The sequence below is a fragment of the Taudactylus pleione genome, unplaced genomic scaffold (assembly GCF_031769625.1).
Source record: "Taudactylus pleione unplaced genomic scaffold, aTauple2 ptg000203l, whole genome shotgun sequence".
NCBI classification, from domain to species: Eukaryota; Metazoa; Chordata; class Amphibia; order Anura; family Myobatrachidae; genus Taudactylus; species Taudactylus pleione.
Window position 1 is genome coordinate 2,283,950 of NW_028284605.1, and position 20,282 is coordinate 2,304,231.

Below are 20,282 nucleotides of genomic sequence, written 5' to 3' on the forward strand. Positions count from 1 at the left end.
TAGGACAGAATCAGCGTTGAGTCCTCAGTCTCAGCTTTATGGCCTCTCTTGCATCCCTTTGGGACTACTGAAGCCCCTCCCACACTGCCATGTGTAAGGGTCTTCAGCTGCCTGTACAGAAATATGGAGGGAACAGCGTATTACCAAGTTTAAACAAATCACAATGGAAGTTTAGGTTAACACAAAAACAATGTATTTTACTTTATAAGTTCAATTTTGTGAATTATTGGTCCATTACAGGATCATCCACACATCTATCAAATGAAACGCACCGTGAGAATATTCCAAACGGAACGCAACACGAGAAGAATACAACAGGATTGCAATGTGAGAAAATTGCAAATGCGATGTAAAATATTTGCTTGTTTCTGTCAAATCTAATTCAGAAAACGGCGTAAAGTTGCTGATTTAGCTGTCTGATTTCTGTTGAGATATATCTGCAAATCCTCCACTTTACTGTTTGTCTTAACTGTTTGGAGACTGTAAAAAAATATATTATTTAGTATATGATGGAACTAGCAACTTTTTGACACAACAGTGTTAGATGATAGTACGTAGACTGTAGATCTTGTGACATGACAATAACAGGTGTTCCACACATGCACTTGCAAGGAAGATTAATGGCAGAAAGATGCTCCCAGCTTTATTTATTTTAGAAGATCTGGAAGATGTTTTCCAGACAAAAGAAAAAAACATCCCAAGCACAATGCTATGGAAATCAGAATCAGCATAGACATTCTCTATTTACACTAAGGGCACACTAACTGTTTCTGTAAAATATTGTCATTATATATATATTTTTTTTTTTTTCCTATTTATTACAGTTCCCTGATACATACTAGGAATACTTTCCATGCAGGGATCACATGAACATTACTGGAATCATAGCTTAGGTAAGTGGAAATGAAAACAAAAGTTAAAACTACCATTGAGTGGTGAAGGGCAGGAAGAAGAATTATATACAGAGAACTAAATGCCTGAAGCAGAGTTGGATGGAAATTGCCTGCAGAAGAACAAATGCGTATATTTGTCTGTATGAAGAACTATGTGCATCTTGCGGTGCATCAGTTTCCCATAAATATTCTATTTGATACTAGACATCATCATGGCTTGCTTGTACCAGCACTATACTAGGTGCAAAAAAGGTGTATTTACATTTCTGCCCAACTCTGTACAGCCTGTATGAGAACACCAAGGGCACCTCTTCAGCCTTAAATGGTGATGCGATTTAAATGCGTACAACTGCATCACCCTTACGTGCATGATCATAGCTTCAAAGAATGCCCAGTGCAAAAACACACAAGATACGTTTCAGAAACAGGCATACATGCATTCAATACAGCAGGGCTCGACAAATCCCGCCAGGTCGCCATGGTTACCAGATTTTGCTGCCTGGCTACTAGATTTTGCAGTGAGGTAGGAAGCAGATCCTCATCAGCTCCCGCAGAGATTCATGCTTATAGTATTGCGGTGTTCATATCATGCACAGGAATGCATGTGCTGAGTGTCACCTGCGGTGACTGCTGTGCCTCTGTCCGTCCCGGCCTGCACTGACGACTCCTCTCCATCCTGGCCTGCTCTGATCCCTGCTGTCTATCCCAGTCTACGCTGATCCTCTTGTACGTTCCAGCTGTCTACTGTCTCCTATCTCCTGCTGCATAGAGCTCTCCGGTAGTAGGGTCTATGCGTGGCCAGGGATTGCAGAGCGGCTTCAGAGGGATAGTTGTGTGACCACGAGGGGGGTTTTGTTGTACTTTCTGGCACCATTATTTTATGTGAAATGTGGTCCGTTATTACTGGAGGGTGGGGGGTGGAGCAGGGGAGCTGTGCAGAGCAGTGAGGGGGCCTTCATTTTACTGTATCCATTCAACAGTGACCATTTTGTGGACTAGTATAGTGTGCATAACACACAGAGCTGTGCTCCTCATTCACTCATGTAATTTTTTTTGGGGGGATGGTGGTCTGGCTCCTACACTTTCATCCTAGCTCCTTAATTTTAGAAACATTTGTCAAGCCCTGCAATACAGTTTCAGACCCAAAGTGTTGGGTATTTGTATTAATGTGAAGAATTCAAATCCAGACATCAAATTGTGATATTCTGGTATAGCACATCGCCCCCTGCCAGCAAAAACTCGCGATTTCGGCACTACCTAACTGGCCGATATGTGCGCAGCCAGCAGCATATTGTGCTGATTTAAATTCCCTACAATGAAGACTGTTCTGGTGAAAGCTGGCCAAGTGGTCATCCCAACACAATCATAATCAGATGCAAACTGATGGGTGCAGTTCGGCCAGGTCTGGACAGGAATTGCACATATTGACGACAGTGCCTTACTGGTCCCAAATTTGCAACCAGGGCAGCTTTGCATACAGAAAAATATGCTATATACACCTGCTCCATAAACTGTGGGGAAGAGCACTACAGGAAATATACAATATTGATGCTATATTTACACACTGGAATTGGAAACATGCAGCTAGAAAAATGCATAAACAACCAAAAGAATGCAGAATGAAGGGTGGCCAAACAGAGCATTCCAACCCCTTTCACACTGCCCTCAAATAACCCTGCCAGCAGGTTACTGTGTAGTGTGAAAGGGCACATTTAAAATAACCCGGATCGAGCGACCCGGCATTTCAACCTGGGTATCGAGCAGGGTTGAACACTAGTTCAACCAGGCTTGCGGTGCGGACCGGTAACCCGGGACGAGGCGACCCGGGTCCCGTTCACTGCATCTCCAAGCGCTGGCTCAGCAGCGATGGCGGTGACGTCATTGACCCGGCATTATTGCCGGGTCGGCCCGCCAGTCTGAAAGGGGTCTTAGCCAGGTCGCATCCGAGATCGAAGCGTGTACAAATCCTGTGGGCGACCTGGTAATTGCGATGTAAAAGCAGCATCATCATGACAAACTGGTTCCATCATCAATGGAAAAATATAATCCGTAAAGATACAAGGATTGGGTAAAGATATTGCTGCCAAAACATTGGCTATATATAAAGAGAATGAATAGTTCAACAAGAAAACAGTCTCAAATTGTAAAAGCAATATATCCTAAAAGAAAAGTCACTACCATTTAACTCACTTTGTACAAAATTCCTAACATTTCACAGTGCCTCAGACATCAGCATAAATGTTCACATAGGATCCAAATGAAATAAGAAAAAGTCCTTGGACAGGGTTTTACAAAAATGCAGGGTTACAACAGCTCCAGTGAAAACAGTGTGCTAGTCAGGGGAGAGGAATGTCTGTCTCCAGAGGGCTATCTAGGGATGAATCCTCTTTTTATTAATGGCCACATGCTGATTTTCTTTAAAGTCTTAGTGTATGCGGTTACACCCCTGTCAAGAGGTTACAGTCATTTATATTAAATAGTGACTAGTCCTTGCATGCCATGCCATTGTGTCCCATACTCCCCCATCTCATTGGAACAGAATACCCTCCTCCTAAAATGCTGGGTCATGGAATTGTCAAAAGAACATTCGGTCATGTACTACTTTGCTGCTGCACTATCCATTGGCAGATTGCGAAAATACGGCTCAACCAAACAAATCTAAGGAACTGTTGACTTAATTACAGCACAGAACATTCTGCAGCAAGGACAGGAATCATTCATGTTTATGACAACACGAACTGTGTAACACATCACCCACCTGAACAGGACAGGTACAAATCTGCTCTCAATTGCCCCACTTATTTTCCTATTGCATTAACCTAGCAACCTAGATTTCACTGAGGGGTTTTTTTTTTCCTTTTTTTAGGGGTGGGGGGATAGTTAATATCCAATACAAATTATGCCCAGGCAAGGAAATATTTGGGATGTTTGGGAAGAGAGCAGTTTGTACCTGGTGAATGGGTCTCGGAGAGTTTTGTTATGTCTATACAGCCATGAGAACAAGCCACAGAACAGGGTACAAAAGATGCTACAAAATGTCATAAGGTGCCTACACACTTGGCGATGTGTTCACGATCCGACATGGTGTCTGGTTTCCCCTTGAACTCTCCCCAGCAGTTCCCCGGCAGTCGTGGGCAAGAGTTGGTGTTAAAACCTGTCCAATGTGACAAACGATCTATCGTGCCTACTCCAGTGCATCGTGACTGAGATTGTCAGATCTGCCCCACAGCACTACAGATCTGAAGATGCGATGTACGACCTGCGAGGACGGTCATCGACATCGTGAGTGGAAACTCATGATATGAGATATTTTACACGATTTGTCGTCACGATGCGTCGTAATCGGGCAAATCGTGTAAAATATCGCTAAGTGTGTAGGCAACTTTAGACAGAGCACAGCCCTCGTATGCACATCAATGTAAGACACCCCTGACCAAAGCTCCACTCTACACTGCTTGCTTATTTTAATATAATCTTTGCTTACAGTGGCCAATGGCTTCCTGATTATTTTACTCTAAATAGCACACATCCCATCTGTGGAGAACTGGAGGAGCTGCTGCAGAGGGACCGCTGAGAGCAGTCACACAGGATGAACCTTAAGACAATAAAAACAAATACGTTGCTGAAGCCAATAATAAGAAAAGCTCAGCATGACCGGACACTGCTCAGCACTGACAGTTTAACCAAATATTGCCTTTATTTATCCAGTTTGTTCTTTCTTAAAATGACATTTAAATGTAAGAAGGAAAATGACACCCCCGCTATCTTACACAAAGTACGATTCCTTCTTACCTTCAATTATTATAAAATTCTAAATAAACAACAACACTGCAGTCTCCAAAACAACTGAACTATATGGAAAGTTTGACAACATTTAGATACAGAAGATTGTAAATCTGGGCAGATGCAAAAACTGATAGAGAACTGCAAAATGAGGATTTATTGAGTCACATACAGGGGCAGGGACAGCAGTTTTTGACCTGTATCAGATCTCATTAGGACAAAGTCCAACATTTGGATGAGCTGTAGTTGTACCTGGGAGGTAATACATTCTGGTAGTGAATTTACAAGTGAACAATTTCATATTAATTGTTCAAATTTGAAAATGTAATTCTGAGGTTTAGTAGTCCTGTTTAGGACCATACATCTCACGACAATTCTCAATTGAGAATTAATTCTTTGAAATAAATCTAACTTTATAACAATCCTAAGTGACATGTGAATTTACTCAGAACACAAAGACAGAATGTTATTAAATTGAAATTAATATGATAAAGAATGTCATGCATTAAAAAAAAAACTAATAGAATTACTACTGTACTGTAAAGCAGTTTCTTTAAATCAGGGGTCAGGGAACTTTTTTACCTTTTACCCCAAAATATATTTAGATATGCCGACATTACCCCCTTGATTTGAAAGGAAGGAAATCATAGTAGTGCCCCCATATAATGCCCCTGTAGTAGTGCCCCCCATATAATGCCCCTGTAGTAGTGCCCCCACATAATGCCCCTTTAGTAGTGCCCCCATATAGAGCCCCCATATAATGCCCCTGTAGTAGTGCCCCCATATAACGCCCCTGTAGTGCTGCTTGTACAAAAAAAACAAAAAACACTTACCTTAATCCCAGCTCCTGCATCCGCCGCCGTCCTGTCCGCCCGGCTGCTCCTCGGAACTATGGGAGAGACATCATGACGTCTCTCCCATAGTGCACATGGAGAGAGGCGGAAGCTGGAGTTCAGAAGAGAACTCCAGCCTCCAGCTAACGCGACACTGTAGGGAAGGAGCCGTGCACCTACTGGTAATAACATCTCAGCGGGCGTCGGACTTAGAGCCTCCCTGCGGCACAGCCGGGCATGCATATTAATCATTCTATATTATAAATGATTCATATGCATGCTCGGCTGTCCGTCCATTACTCCCAGGAATTTCATTTTTACCCCATGTGGGGTAATTAACCCCTGTTCCCTGAACACTGCTTTAAATAATCAGTAACACTAGAGAGTGGACAGCTTCTCAGTAACAGACTGACCCCAAAAATAGACAATTTCAAAGTTAATGACTTTAAACATTCTCTTATTTGCCCGCCACACCCCCATCCTTTATTTCTGACATGAGGTAGGTGGTGTGCTGGTATGTTAATCTGTGTTTCCAGCTCACACATAATTTTAAGAGTGGACACTAACTAAAAGCTCTCTTATGTGGAACAGAACAGGGATATATCACTACTGTGCCTCCTATATAATCAAGGGGAACAGTACATCTCAGTGATACCACTTTCAGGCCAAAATCCCTAGTCTGCCCAAGGTTTTTGAGCACGGTTTCAAGCCATGTTACAGATGCTCACATCTCTTTCACACAGCACCTTGGACCCAGATTATTCCCAGGTCGACCCTTTCACACTGGACCCGTGTCGGCCATGCCAAGTATGAGTGTTATTAGAAGTGGACGTTTTTACTGGTTCACAAAGATGATTCATCCCCCAGCGCTCAGCCACCAATGACATCCTTTTACTGTAACCCAGATTGAATAATCCGGGTCACCCCTTTCCCACTGCAGCTGACCCAGATTGATCCCAGGAACAAACCTTGTCGGAACCTGGGTCGAGATCCCGGACATACAATACAGTACGAGGGGCATGATTGAGAAGTCATGAATATGCTGTTTTATAGCCCAGAAGGCTAGAAGGGATATTTCCCAAGATACTGAAGTATGTAACTTCTCTTCATTTACAGAATTTCTTGAGTTCTTTCTATACATTATTGGGCTAAAGAGGCTTACTGAAATACCTCTGTGTATGGACAAAGTTGAATTGGACAAATAAGGCGTTATTTTATTGTACCTACTACTAACATTATGAAATGGTTTGCTTCCTCTTTTTTACACGAAAGATAAAAATGGACATTTAAAAATAGAGGAAGGGGCACCTTTGCTCACTTGCATAATATCCGATCGATTTGCCAGATTTGGGCAAATCGGAACGACAAATCGGGCATATCGTGCAGTGTGTATGCCCGACTGCACGCTCCCACAGGTAGCATACGATATTGTGTGATTGGCCATGCTGCACGGCCAATCAAATATTATCACATGCGGGGCTGTGTAGTTATAATAAAGGACGGAAGGAGTGATCGTTCCGTCGTTCATTAAATCTTCCTAGTGTGTACAAGCAATCTTGTATTGTCCGGGGCGCAGGGTAATCGCCTCGACCATTGGCAAGATTGACGGCCGTTCTAGTGTGTACACCCATAACAGTACTCTTTCTGTAGGCCATAGTCATGCACTCTTCCAGATTTCACTGATCAGGTCCTGAATTCACAATTAATTTGTCAAATAAATATTGGTTTGGGGCCATAGAAAAACACCAAACTTCACAAGACATTGACAAATCAGTACTTTTTTCCATTTATTTGACTAAATATGACCTATTGCGCCAATTGCAACTAAAGAAAAAGTCAGGAAGGAAATGCTGCACTGGATACATTTATTCTGTTCATCCGTATATCTCCATGCAGCCTTTTCTCACATCTCTCACCGCTCCAACCACTGTAAGCAGAGGCCATCACTTGTATGCTTTTCATCAGCAAAGACAGCATGCTAAAATGTGAACTGAATTAAAGACAAGAAAACATCTGAGTCTTCTCATTTCCCAGAATTCTTCAGCATAGTCTATTGCACTGTGTTAGGCCCATACCTTTTGTTGTGGTATTTCCTGTTTTTCAGGAACTATTAGAATCCTTGCCCTGTTTGTTAATGCTAGGCTGCATGATAGTGTGCATCTAGCTATCACTGTACACCAGTAATCTACCACAGGCCTGGGGTACGCACATACCAGAGCAGGATCCAGTATAAACTGCATCACATAACCTGGTGAGAGGCAATTTACCTAGGCTAGGAATTTGCAATCAACATATTGATTGGGCAGCACAGACGGTGTAACGGTTAGCGCTACTGCCTCACAGCAATAAGGCCATGGGTTCAATTCCCACCATGGCCCTAACTGTGTGGAGTTTGTATATTCTCCCTGTGCTTGCGTGGGTTTCCTCCGGGTACTCCGGTTTTCTCCCACACGCCAAAAATATACTGGTAGGTTAATTGGCTACCCACAAAAAAATGACCATAGTGTGTATGTGAGTGTGCATGTCATAGGGAATATAGATTGTAAGCTCCCCTGGGGTAAGGACAGTTGTGAATGGTAAGATATTCTCTGTAAAGCGCTGCAGAATATGTGTGGTAATAAATAAATATGGAAAGAACTGTGCTGAGATTTTACTTAATTTTTGAAGTGCTGCTACATTTCCCATAGGAAAAATGGCACAGTGGTCAGCATGGCTGCCTTACAGCACTGTGGCACTAGATTGAGCCCTAACCCCGGATGCGTATAGTTAGAAAGTTATGTTCGGATGGGTTTCCTCTGGGTGTTCCAATTCCTTCCGACAGTCAGAATACATACTGCTAGATTAATTGGCTTCAGACTACATTGGCTTTGTTGTATGTCTGTAGTAGGGTAATTACATTGTCAAATCCGCTATTCTGGGAAAAGCAGTTACCCAACATTTGCAAACAAAAATTCTTTAAATGTGCCAAACTGCCTTGAGGCAGATAGGATTACTTTACAGGATTATCATCAAATTGCTATTGGAGAAAATTGTTCAAGCTTCAAAGCAACAGTTTAAATGAAGCACATTTATGCTGGCCACACGTCCAGATTTGCTCTTGTCTAACGGTATTTTTCAACAAATTTAGGGACAAGTATGAAAAAAAAGGAACAATAAATTTACTTTCAGATATATTTGTAAATGCGGTCAGTAGCAATATATTCCTGTCAGCCGCACTGCACGGCCAACCGAACTATAGTGCATGCAGCCCCGTGCAAGGTAATAAAGGTCGGTACCTTTGGATTGTTCCGTCCTTCATTACATCGTTCTGATGTATACCGCGGATACAATAGGTCAGTTCATTGGCTGCCATTCATCCAGGTACACATTGCTGTAGTGTGTACCTAGCTTTAGAGTCTGTAACCCTTTAAAAAAAAAAAAGACAAACCACAATAGGGGCAATTCAATTCAACGCAAGGTGAATAGTGTTGGGAAGCTGATCCCGAAGCTATTTAATTCCCAGCACTGTTTAGCTCTGCTATTACAACTTAAATCTGAGAATGCCGGTTCTCACGATTTAACATGGGTGTTTAGTTACCAGAACCGGCGCCTTGCGGCCGGCACTTTAGTTGAATTTCTGCACACTCCCTCAGGAAGGTGCAAGAAGAAATCTTGTAGTCGGACTAACAGCATGCTGAATTTGATAGCGCAGGGAAGGAGTTCAAACAGCGAGCTTAACTGAATCGCCCCCTATGAATGAAAATGTACTAATAGTACATAAAAACAATCTGTCATGACCGTAGTGATATTTACTTTTGTTTGTCTGTCTTGTCCATGTGATGGTAGTACAGCTATAACACCAGCTGCATACTTAGTAATTAATTAGCCATATTAATAGCTTAAAGGGATTTTCTACCTTTGAAGAAGAGGAGTGCTTAGCATTACCTCTGTTCACTAGGACCTCCGACACGTGCTACTGTGCTTCTGCGCCTCTGCCGCACATCTTTCTCAATTGACATCTACGCTGTATGGACGCACTCCTGTGACTCTCCACTCCACAGACCCATAGAAGGTACTACAGTGATCTCCAATACCCAGTGCCACCTAAGCTTACCATAGGGAGCATACCATTACACCACTACCCTAAGGCTTTGCAAAAATTCCCCAACAATATGGGAGCAATTCAATTAGGTGTGAGTTGGGTCCTGCAAGCTGTTCTTGTGGAGAACTTGCAATCCTAGTGCAAACCTGCATTGCTTTTTCAGAGGTAAGTTGCGTTTTTATGTGCGCAGCCCCCTGAGCAGGTGAAAAGGTAGGACAAGCTTTATTTTAAGAAAAAAAAAAATTGAGGACACAGTGTAGAACCTCTGCTACACCCCCACCCCACCCCACTAATGAATGATCATGCACCTGGAGGGGTTAAAACAGCATAATAAAAAAAAGAATACTGGAAAATCACTGTGCCCCAAAATGCTACAAAGACTTTAGTTTGATGGAAGACACTTGCTGGCTATAATTTTTCAACCATTATTTTAAAGAAGTGCAGAAATCAGCCATATGAAACCATTAAAGAGTCACCGGTAGTTTCCTTATGGCCCCTAAAAGCTTCAATATGGTTCTGCTATCTCAGTTGTCACTGTTTGGGGGTTCAGGATGGGTTCCCTGCGTTTTCATGCTCTTTTGCCAGTTCGCTTTGTGTACAAAACCTGGGCAACGTCACCGCAAGTTGTGCAAATTGGCATTTCTAATTGGATTGCGCATTTCTCATGTGCACGCATTAGCGCAAAGTGTGAATTTCATGTAACAAACTCTCATTCTAAAACCCGCATGTAATTGAATTACCTCCTATATTCTAATACAATTGTTTTTTTCATACATAGGCAATTTTCTTATATTCTCGCACATACATGTATAGGCAATCACTGTTATCTGCTCCAAAGAAAACACATTAACTATTTAAACATCATACAAACGATCAAGTGCTCAAAGTGCATGCAAGGTACTTCAACAAAGACTAAAAAAAAATATTATGCTGGAGCTTTAATAATAATGTAGGCTAATGGACCCATGCTCATGTGCTCACTGACATGCACTCACTTTCATTCATCTGCATTATGACACTGCCGGCAGCGTTCCAATGAGTTAAGTCTATGTAAAACATAATGGCATTCTAAGGACACAAAGTAAGTATACAGTATAGTGCACTATGCTGCAGGGAAGCTGTGGTAAAATATTTACAGAGACAGTTCACAGTCAGCAGATTTTCTCTATCCTTTTTTGTTGTGTTGATTCTTTTTTTAACACCTGTGTGTACTAGACATTACTGCATATAAACTCCTGGCTTTTGTCAGGAAATAAGTACAAGACCCTTCACTACCTCTAATCCCAGCTGTCCTTGTGCAGTAGCCGCTCTGTCTGTGTATTATAAAATGACACAGACACTCTCCAGTTCTCAACAATACTATACAGAAATTGCTTCTATATGTCAGCTGTGTTTTCACAAAGAGAACAGAGAGTGTAAGCAGCATTTTGGCATGGTTACCTCCCAAAACAATGGGGGGGGGGGGTGTTTGTCATCAACATTTTGTATATCAATAAGTAAGACATGAACGTGACTTGCAGGCTTAAACTGCTCTCAGTTATTGCTGTGTATGCATAGGGCTTTTAGATGAAGTAATGCACTTAACAAAATTGAGATGCACATGGAACATAGACATGAAGGTTATAAAAGGGTATACTATAGAAAAACAAAATAAGATTAAATAATACACAAGAATAGTAATAGTGAGTACATGATAGTAAGTGTGGTAGAAATAAAGTGATAATAGAGTTGGTTATGTGGCTGTAGAAAACAACAGTCCTGGGATTTGTATTATAATAATATAAATCAAACCAACCTCCAGCAGATATCAAATGTGACACTGGAAAATAGGTGTGTGGTAATAATTTATATGCTGCAAGAGGATCATATAAATAGACAAAGCTTTATGAATACAATTCTGCAATGGAGATGTACACAGTATGACACCACAAAAGCTTGTCAAGTCTGGATGCATTCAGAATACACATATTCATTGTGCCTACATCTCACAAGTAAAGACAGGGCCTTCACACTATAATTTAATATATATATAATCTGCAGCACCTGGTTGATATATAAAACAATATATTACTGCGTTATAAAAGTAACATGATCATTATTATATTTCTAATATGCTCTCTACAAGACTTTTCTGTTGGTGCGCTAAGGCACAAGACTGTGCAGCAGTGTAAAAACCAACATTACTGTCTAAACCAAATGTACTTAGTCTAATTAATACAGCAGTGTCAAATAACATGCAAAACGTAACAAAGTACAAAACAAATGGATTACGCCACCTGACATTTATAGATAAACAAGAACGCTATGCAGCCCAAAATGCCTGGAGAAACTTGGAAAGACTGCACACATTCCGTACTGAAACCATTTATGTGGAATAATAGTGCAGATTATTATCAGCACAATAGAATGCCTCTAAAGTGCTTTTGTGCAATGCTTTTCACATAGATTGGTGGTCCACTGGACTAGTGCCTACATATACTCTTTGCAGTGACTATGACTACAACAATCAAACGCAGAAACAAAAAAGCATTATGGGGAAGATGTTTAGGGGTTTATTTAATACGCAAGCCACCTACTAAATGGTTTTAGTAGCACAACATCCTGTGTTTTGCTATTAAAAGCTTTGCCATTTTCAATTTCAGGCTTAAATGCACCGGGATAAGGTGACTATTATAAGGTGCCACTTCGGAAATAAAATCGATAAATTCTAGGGGATTTATTTTATTCAATGGAACCCAATATGATAATGTGTGTGTATTTACATCAGTCTACATTTTAATTGGTCTGTGGCAGTCATTTAATCACGTAGTGTAATGTAAGCAACACAAAATGGCGTTCCTTCTAGTATTCCTGTTAGAGCACAGGTGAAAAAGAGCAATTCTACAACAACTGTGAAAAATATATCAGCATAACATAAACCATATATATATATATATATATATATATATATATATATATATATATATATAATATATGTGTATATATTTTGTCTCATGTTCATTAATATATATATGACAAAACATCTTAGCTCGTAAACAACACATGTAGAAAAGGTTTAGGAAAAATTGTGCATGATTATGAACTAATGATCATGTTGTCAGAAATGGGTTAATAGTTGAACATGTCAGGTATGTACTGGTCAGCAAATGGTTCTTCAAAAAAGGAATCTGAAATGCAATTTAATTTGGCCAACAAATAGAAACAAACATTTTTCATTACAGATCTGGAAAATAAGAATTAATATAAATACAAATATATAGCAGTAAAACTGGACTATAGAACAAGTAGACTGCAGCACTACATGCCAACCAATGATTGTATAAATATGAAAGTATACTAGAGAAAATACAGGGTATACTAATAATACTTACATCAAAAGCCTCTTTTCTTAGCCCTTTGCTGCTCCTCAACCAACTCCTGCTTAGTTCACTCAACTCAGGTATGGGTTGAACCTTCAGCCTTACTGTATCTCCAGACTGACGGATCATTTCCACAATTTCATCCCGAGACTTATTTTCCACATTACGGCCATTTATTTCTACCAGACGATCACCTGGTACTAAACCCAAAGCAAGATCTTTAGTGCCAGCACCAGGCTCTGCAAAGTGGACAACCCTTCTATATACTTGGCCTTCAGGTGCCCTGTCTAGCATGGTTGTTCTACGTAGTGAGAAACCAAAATCTCCAGTGTTCCTTCTCTGAAGCTCCAGTTCTCTAGGTACTGGTGCCTGTGGGGGAAGTACAGAAGGCAACCTCAAATCAGCTGGGAACGTCTTTCCCACCACTTCTGGGATTTTAACGGTAATTTGAGTATTGCTTGGTGGGATCACCTGTACTGAAGGCACAGAGTGTTTATTAAATTGCGTTTCAAACGCTCTAATTTCAACTTGTGGTGATGGAGTAGCGGAGTGCTCAGAAGGTGTAGACGTTTCAGACAGACTCTCGTCTTTGCTCTTCTGGGAGAAGGAGAACCGCTTGACCATCTGCGCCATTCCAGTAGTGGAATTCTGCTTGGCCAGGGAACCAAACTTAGCAGCTCGCTGAAGAACACTACCCTTAAAGTTGTTTTCCTCAGTTTTCAAGTCATCACTGGAGCTAGCGGTGCTCAGGTGTCCAGAATCATAGAGAACGCTTCCTCTGTTGCTGATGTTGTCAGAGTCAATGTCAGTCAGGTTGAGTTCAGAGCTACTTGCTACCTTAATAGGTATAGGATTAGATATTTCCAGTTTGGCCTTGGAGTCCCGCTTAGAAGAACGATTAAGGTTAAAAAATCCTCTCCTAAGGCTCATCTCTTCCAGACTTTTCAACTCCGCTGCCGACATTCTCTCTTTCTTTTCTTTTTTTTTGTCTTTCCTGGCTCCATCTTTGTCCTTATCTTTTTTCTTCAAGTTAAACATGTTGGAATTTATTTATGATGCAATGTGCAGAACGTGATCCGTATTGCCGTTCAGTATATTCTTTCGTCCAGTGTCGCTCCAAGTCTCATAGATAAAAGTTTCACTAAAACAAAAGAAAAAAAAAAAAAGGACAGAACACAATGAGATAATCACAATGACTTCATGGACAACGAAACACAATAACTCTATGGAAACGGACTGCTGCAGCTGACAATAGTACAGTATTTCTATTGTATGTTACTTTGAGATATGATACTTTGTAGGGCTGGATTCATGGTCACAGAGAACTTGTGTGCTGAAATACTGCAGTTAAAACTGTGCATTTCCCTCTCCAAAGAGCAGTAATAGACAACCTGATATCAACACATCGGGGGCAGGCACTGGGCAGCCCTCTAAATTTTACAAAGATTGTACATTACTCTTAATCTTATTAGTAAATTAAATGAATACATTTAATCAATAAAACAACTATTTGTAGTAACATTAACAGGCATTGTATGCAAGCATTACAAATGAGACAAAGCAGGAAAAGTTAGGGGCAGCAAGTGAAGGCATGGAGGGCAGAATCCAGGGTCGCCTGTTGCCCACCACTGCGGTAGAGCCTATACAAAACCGCAAAATGCTCATAAATTAAACACTACTGTGACTGAAATCCAAAATCTACGTAGATTATAACAGGATAAAATGAATTAAAAGCCACAACTCATTAGCTACAAAATACTGGTGTTCTGTAGCCCTGTGTAGCATTACTATAAATGTGGAATTAAACTTCTCCACTGGTTCACTTCTCCACACTTTTCACTGCTTGATAAATAGATCCCTTTGTGTTTATTCCCTGATGTTTTAAGATTGCAAACATCAACTTGGGATCTCAATGGGATCTTATATTAGCAATTTTTGTACATCGTAACGTGAAAATTACTGATTTTGCACTATATCGCAGTCAAAAATAAAAAATGTAAACAAAATGTTGATACTTTCATTGACAGTGTGTTTCATAAATTGGTTTAAGTAATTGTGTTATACCTTGGAGACAGCAACATTTAAGGAAGCATTATATTAGAAGTATTATTTGGTTAACATTATAAAGCATCAGAGTGAATTGTGTTGCCAAATTTAAAAACAAGAAGATACAGGGCTTTGATGTAAGTAGGGACTTGGCCTTGCATGTATTGACCCAGTGATCTGGAAAGTGGAGGTGTTGACAATATAAACCTATTTAAGGACCTTATTCAGAGGTGGACGCAGTTGCATTTGCGAAAATATGCTAATGACTTAGCTGATGTCTTGTGCACAGAGACGCCCACCTCCCGCATCTCACATCTGCTGCTTGCAAACAAAGACGAACATAGGGAACATCTGTCGCACATGGAACATCTGAGCAACCCTATGCTGTCTCAGAACGTCCGTCTCACCTAAGACACAGGGGGCTCTCAAGCGGTGTACGAAATCACAGAGGCTCACTAGCGAACGCCCAGAAAACAGTCGTCTACGTTTTAGTAGCCACACCCATTACCTCCCCCATATGCTGCCTGTCACTCCTCACTGTGTACACCATCGCTAATCTATGTGCAGTAGCAAAATAAAATCGCTCCTCTACATCCGACAGATATTGCATTCATCCCTAAATCAGGCCCTATTATTATCCTTTATTTAGATGGTGCCACAAGCGTTCCGCTGCGCCTTACAAAGTACATGAACAAATAAGTGAACAAGAAACCACTGAGTGACTTACAGTACAATACAGGAAAAGGACATGGTTTGTACACATTGCTGTATTAGCAATCATAACACTCAAAATAAGCAGCAGGGAGTCAGCAATCTAGTGTTAGATACCCTTGTGGAGAGTAAGGAGTGGAGGAAAGTACAGTATAAGGTGAATCACATGAGGGAAGAGGGCCCTACTCATGAGAGCTTACATACTAAAGGGGAGGGGCAGACAAACAGGAGGAGCTGATAGGCCTTGATGAAGTAGTGGGTCTGATTTGTAGAGCGGTGAAGAGTCCGATAGGGAGAGGGAGAGAGTTCCAAAGGTAGGGAGCAGCACGGGCAAAATCTTGGAGGCGGGAGTGGGAAGATGTTATCAGTTGGCAGGAGAGACGGCATGCATTTGCTGAGCGAAGTGGACGGGCGGGAATGTGAAAAGAGAGTAGGTCAGAGATGTAAATGGGAGAGGAATGGGCGAGGGCTTTGTAGGTGAGTGTAAGAACCTTGGATTGGATTCTGAAGGGGAAGGGGGAACCAGTGTAGGGCTTGAAGGAGAGGGGAAGCAAATGTAGAACGTTAGGAGAGGAAGATGAGCCGGGCAGCAGCATTGAGCACAGATTGGAGTGTAGAGAGGTGGGAGTCTAGGAGGCCAGATAGGATAGGTTCGTATATACTAAAATAACTAAATGAAACCATATGATTGTTTGGAAATCTGTTTTTCAATGTTTAAATCTAGTCATGTTGTGTATCAAATTAAAGCTTGTCATGTTCTGCACAAATGTTTTTGTTTTTTTAAATATCTCAATCTGAGCCTCATAAAAATTAGGTTTGTGTATGCTCACAAACGCCACTATGTGTTTTGTTGACATATTCAAATCGTTAGAACTCAGAAAACTACATGAGATTAAGAAAAACTAAATGTATATTTGAGACACTATCTCCAAGGCTTGATGCATCTTCCTTTTATAATAAAGTGAAGAAGTTGCCCAAAGCAACCAATCAGCTTCTGTCATTTTAAAGACTGTACAAGATAAAGGACAGTTAGAAGCTGTTTGGAGAAGATACCAAAGCAATCACTTTTCTCTCTCTCCAAGGCTTGATACATCTCCCCTTATGTATTAAAAGTGTGCAGAGAATAAAAGTAAAAGTGGCTGAATCACTTAACATGGAGTGACCCTCTAGTCCAGGGGTTCCCAACCACGGTCCTCAAGGCACACTAACAGTTCAGGTTTTAAGGATAGCCATACTTGAGAACAGGTGACTTAATTAGTACCTCAGTTATTTTGATTTTACCATCTGTGCTTTACCATGGATATCACTAAAACCAGAACTGTTAGTGTGCCTTGAGGACCGAGTTTGGGAATCACTGCTCTACTCATAATCACTGCGCAATTATGCATACCTTTTACTAGATGCAAAAGTTATGACTGGAAACAGGTGTATTTTCTATTACATCCAACTCTGCACAGCTTGTAGATGCCCTCACTAAATGTGCCTACGTGAGTACATCCCCCCACACCCATTACAGCCCAGTCCCACTTCTTCAGTTGTAAGTGTAAGTGGCTGGAATGAGCATGACCCAGCACCATAATTGTGCCTGCGTTCAGATCTAGTGTAGCCAGGGGCATATTGAGAGGAGGAGGCCCGTGTTCATTCCCCGATCGGGGCCACCTCCTCTCTCCCCGGCGGCCGGCAGCAGACCGACACGCCTGACTGCCGACCGCAGCTTCAGTAGACTCTGGGCACTAGATTGTGCCCAGAGTCTACTGCGCATGTGCAGGTCACCGGGGAAATGGCACGGCCACCATTTTCCCAGCGATTTCCTCACTGTGCATGCACAAAATGACGGTAAAATGGCGGCGGCAGCCATTTTCCGGCATTTTGTGCAGAGCTGAGACACCCAACGTGGGACCTTGGTGAGGTAAGTATTAGATAATATGGGTGCAGGGTGTGTGGTGCCCAGGGACCAGTGTACACCGAACACCCTGCACTCATTATAGATACGCCCGAGTGTAGCATGAAAATACGCAAGACAATTGACAAACGCACATTCAACTATACATCGGTACCATGGTATTTATTCCATTAAAAACCACAATGTGCAGTTATTACAGCTAGAAATAAGGTCAGTTCTATAACTATTAGAATATATAACAAAAATAAAATGGAAGAATTTAGGCATGCTAATAAATCATAATAAAATCAACTTGGTCATCACAATTTTTTTTTCCCCTTATCTAATCAACATTCAGCTCCTACTTTCACCCTCTATTATATTCCTGCACCTCTGCACAACCAGCAATTGCCATATAAAGTAAATGCTCTTTTATCCCGGATGCTTGGAGTATTTCCTTCATTCTTAGAATATCTATTCAACATGCACATTAAAACTACCTTGGTCATTCTCCCCAAGTCTCTCATCATTAACCTGTGTTGTAGGGCTCTGGCTGGAAGCCATATTGGATGATTCTATTCACATGTATTTCATGATCATTGAGTCAAAACGTGTGTGTGTGTGTGTGTGTGTGTGTGTGTGTGTGTGTGTGCGTGTGCGTGTGCGTGTTGGGGCCACAAAAACAGAGATAACATACAGTGTGTGTGGCCAGCATACCGAATGCCCAGAGAAAAGATCCTACTACAAGTGTATGTAAATTTCAGATTTCTGCAAATGGAGACATTATTGTTATTAATAAGCTACTGATGTGACTGGTACTATCTCTCTGCAGAGTCGTATGAAATTAGGACATTATGCACACACTGGGTAAGATAAAGGGGTTTCACCTCATGTACCCACAGCAAGGTCAATATAACTAGTACGACTGTAATAAAAGAGATTATTGATGTCCATGCTAAACACAACGTTAGCAATCACTAAAAGAGTCAACCATATCCTAAATATGGGATGTGCCGCCGGTCTGAATCCCGACGCTGGAACACAGAAGGATGGCTGCCCGAACGAGGTAAGTCCGGGGCTTCCTTACAGTTAGCCATGGGGGGGGGGTTAAGTTTAGGTCACATAGCCAGGGTTAGAGTTTGGTTTGGGGAGGGGAGGGAAGGGAGGTTAGGGTTAGGCACTAACAGGGAGGGTTAGGGTGCGGGGTGGGGAGAGTTAGGGTTAGGCTACAAGAAGGGAGGGTTAGGGTGTGAAGGGGGGAGGGTAAGTATACTTGCCCAGCCCCTGTCGGGATACCAACCATCGGGATACCATCCATCGGGATGCTGCTGTCAGTACTGTGACAGGAGGCATCCCGACAGCCGGCATTATATACCCATTCCCCTAAATATTACATGCTGTATTTATGGCATATTCAGAACAGGGAAAAAAGCAGGAGCATGTTTAGCTTGAAGACACCATCCTTCCCCAAACAAAAATATGTCCAAACTGGACATGCTTTGCCCGTCTTGCACTCTGATTACTTCCACAATCAATGGTGCCTGGTAGTGTGGTCAGAAGATAACCAAACACACAGGTTGAATACATCGTCTTCAGATCATAACACATCCTAGTAATTGACTTTGTAGCCAGGCATCACATTCGTTTTGGGGCTATACCAGCAGCAATATCACGCCAACTGCCGATATACCCTGTGGCCAACATCAAAATAACTAACAGCTTTTCATTAATTGAGATTTCATGAAGGAGCGGACTTTACAGTGACACCAGTCATAGAACAAGCCAAAGAAATCCAATTACACTTCTTACACATTGATCATGATCAGCCGATAAGCTGTTAAACTCCTCTACAGCAGATTTGATCTGGATTAAAAATTATAACAAAGCAAACAGTCCTTAATATTCAAACATTTTGGAGTTAGGACTGGGGAATGTACATTGACTATGAAGAATCAGTAATTCTACTGGCATGCTATTATAATAATATGGGGTGTCAAAATTTCCTTGGTCAAAAAATATAACAACTAATGCTTCTGTCTAGGTCCAAGTAATAGATAAAAACATGGGTTGCAGATGGGTTTTTTTTTATGTTTTATGTTGAAATTTCAAGATCACCTTTTATACACTCTCAAAAAGAAAAAAAAAAAAAGAGTTGTGCTTTGTAAATTCCAGTTATAGGAGTATATGTAAGTGCCTCCAAGCAGAGCCACCATCAGGGGGTACAGGCAGTACCACCTGTAGGGAGCCTGGGTTGGCAATGGGCCCATCAGTACTGAAGATCCATACTGCTAGTTACATGTGATCCTGTGAATCAGAAGCATTGTGCAGCTAGAGTGGAATCATCAATGCTTGCAGAGCCAGACTTCGATAGAGGTACATGCTCGGGGTCCTCTCCGGATTAGCGTTCCATTCCATCAACTATGTCCGATTCCCAACCCCCAGTTGTCCTCCTCTCTTTTATCTCCCTCCTCCACCTGCTTACATTGGATTGGTCAAGGCCTATCACACTGCAGTGTGTGCACTACTCACAGAAGAAACCATAGTACCTGCTGCTGCTGCAGTGTAACACTTTTTCCCATACAGAATCCATCCATATAATACCGGTGTAGGTCTGTGCTACTATCATGCCCTATAATATCTGTGCACACTCCTTTATTACCTGTATAACACCTAAAGGTCCATGGTACGTCCATA

At 41.5% G+C, this 20,282-nt stretch overlaps 1 protein-coding gene across 16 annotated transcripts in view; it reads right to left on the minus strand.

Annotated features, from left to right (window-relative positions):
• Positions 1-20,282, minus strand: part of MYO18A (myosin XVIIIA) — a 350,017-nt gene that overhangs the window by 293,720 nt on the left and 36,015 nt on the right. For all 16 annotated transcript variants that reach the window (XM_088477757.1, XM_088477755.1, XM_088477756.1 and 13 more), the window contains exon 2: positions 12,962-14,090. In XM_088477757.1, the coding sequence (XP_088333883.1) occupies positions 12,962-13,987 (1,026 nt within the window). In that variant the 5' untranslated portion in view covers positions 13,988-14,090. The remainder of the gene's footprint in view (positions 1-12,961; positions 14,091-20,282) is intronic.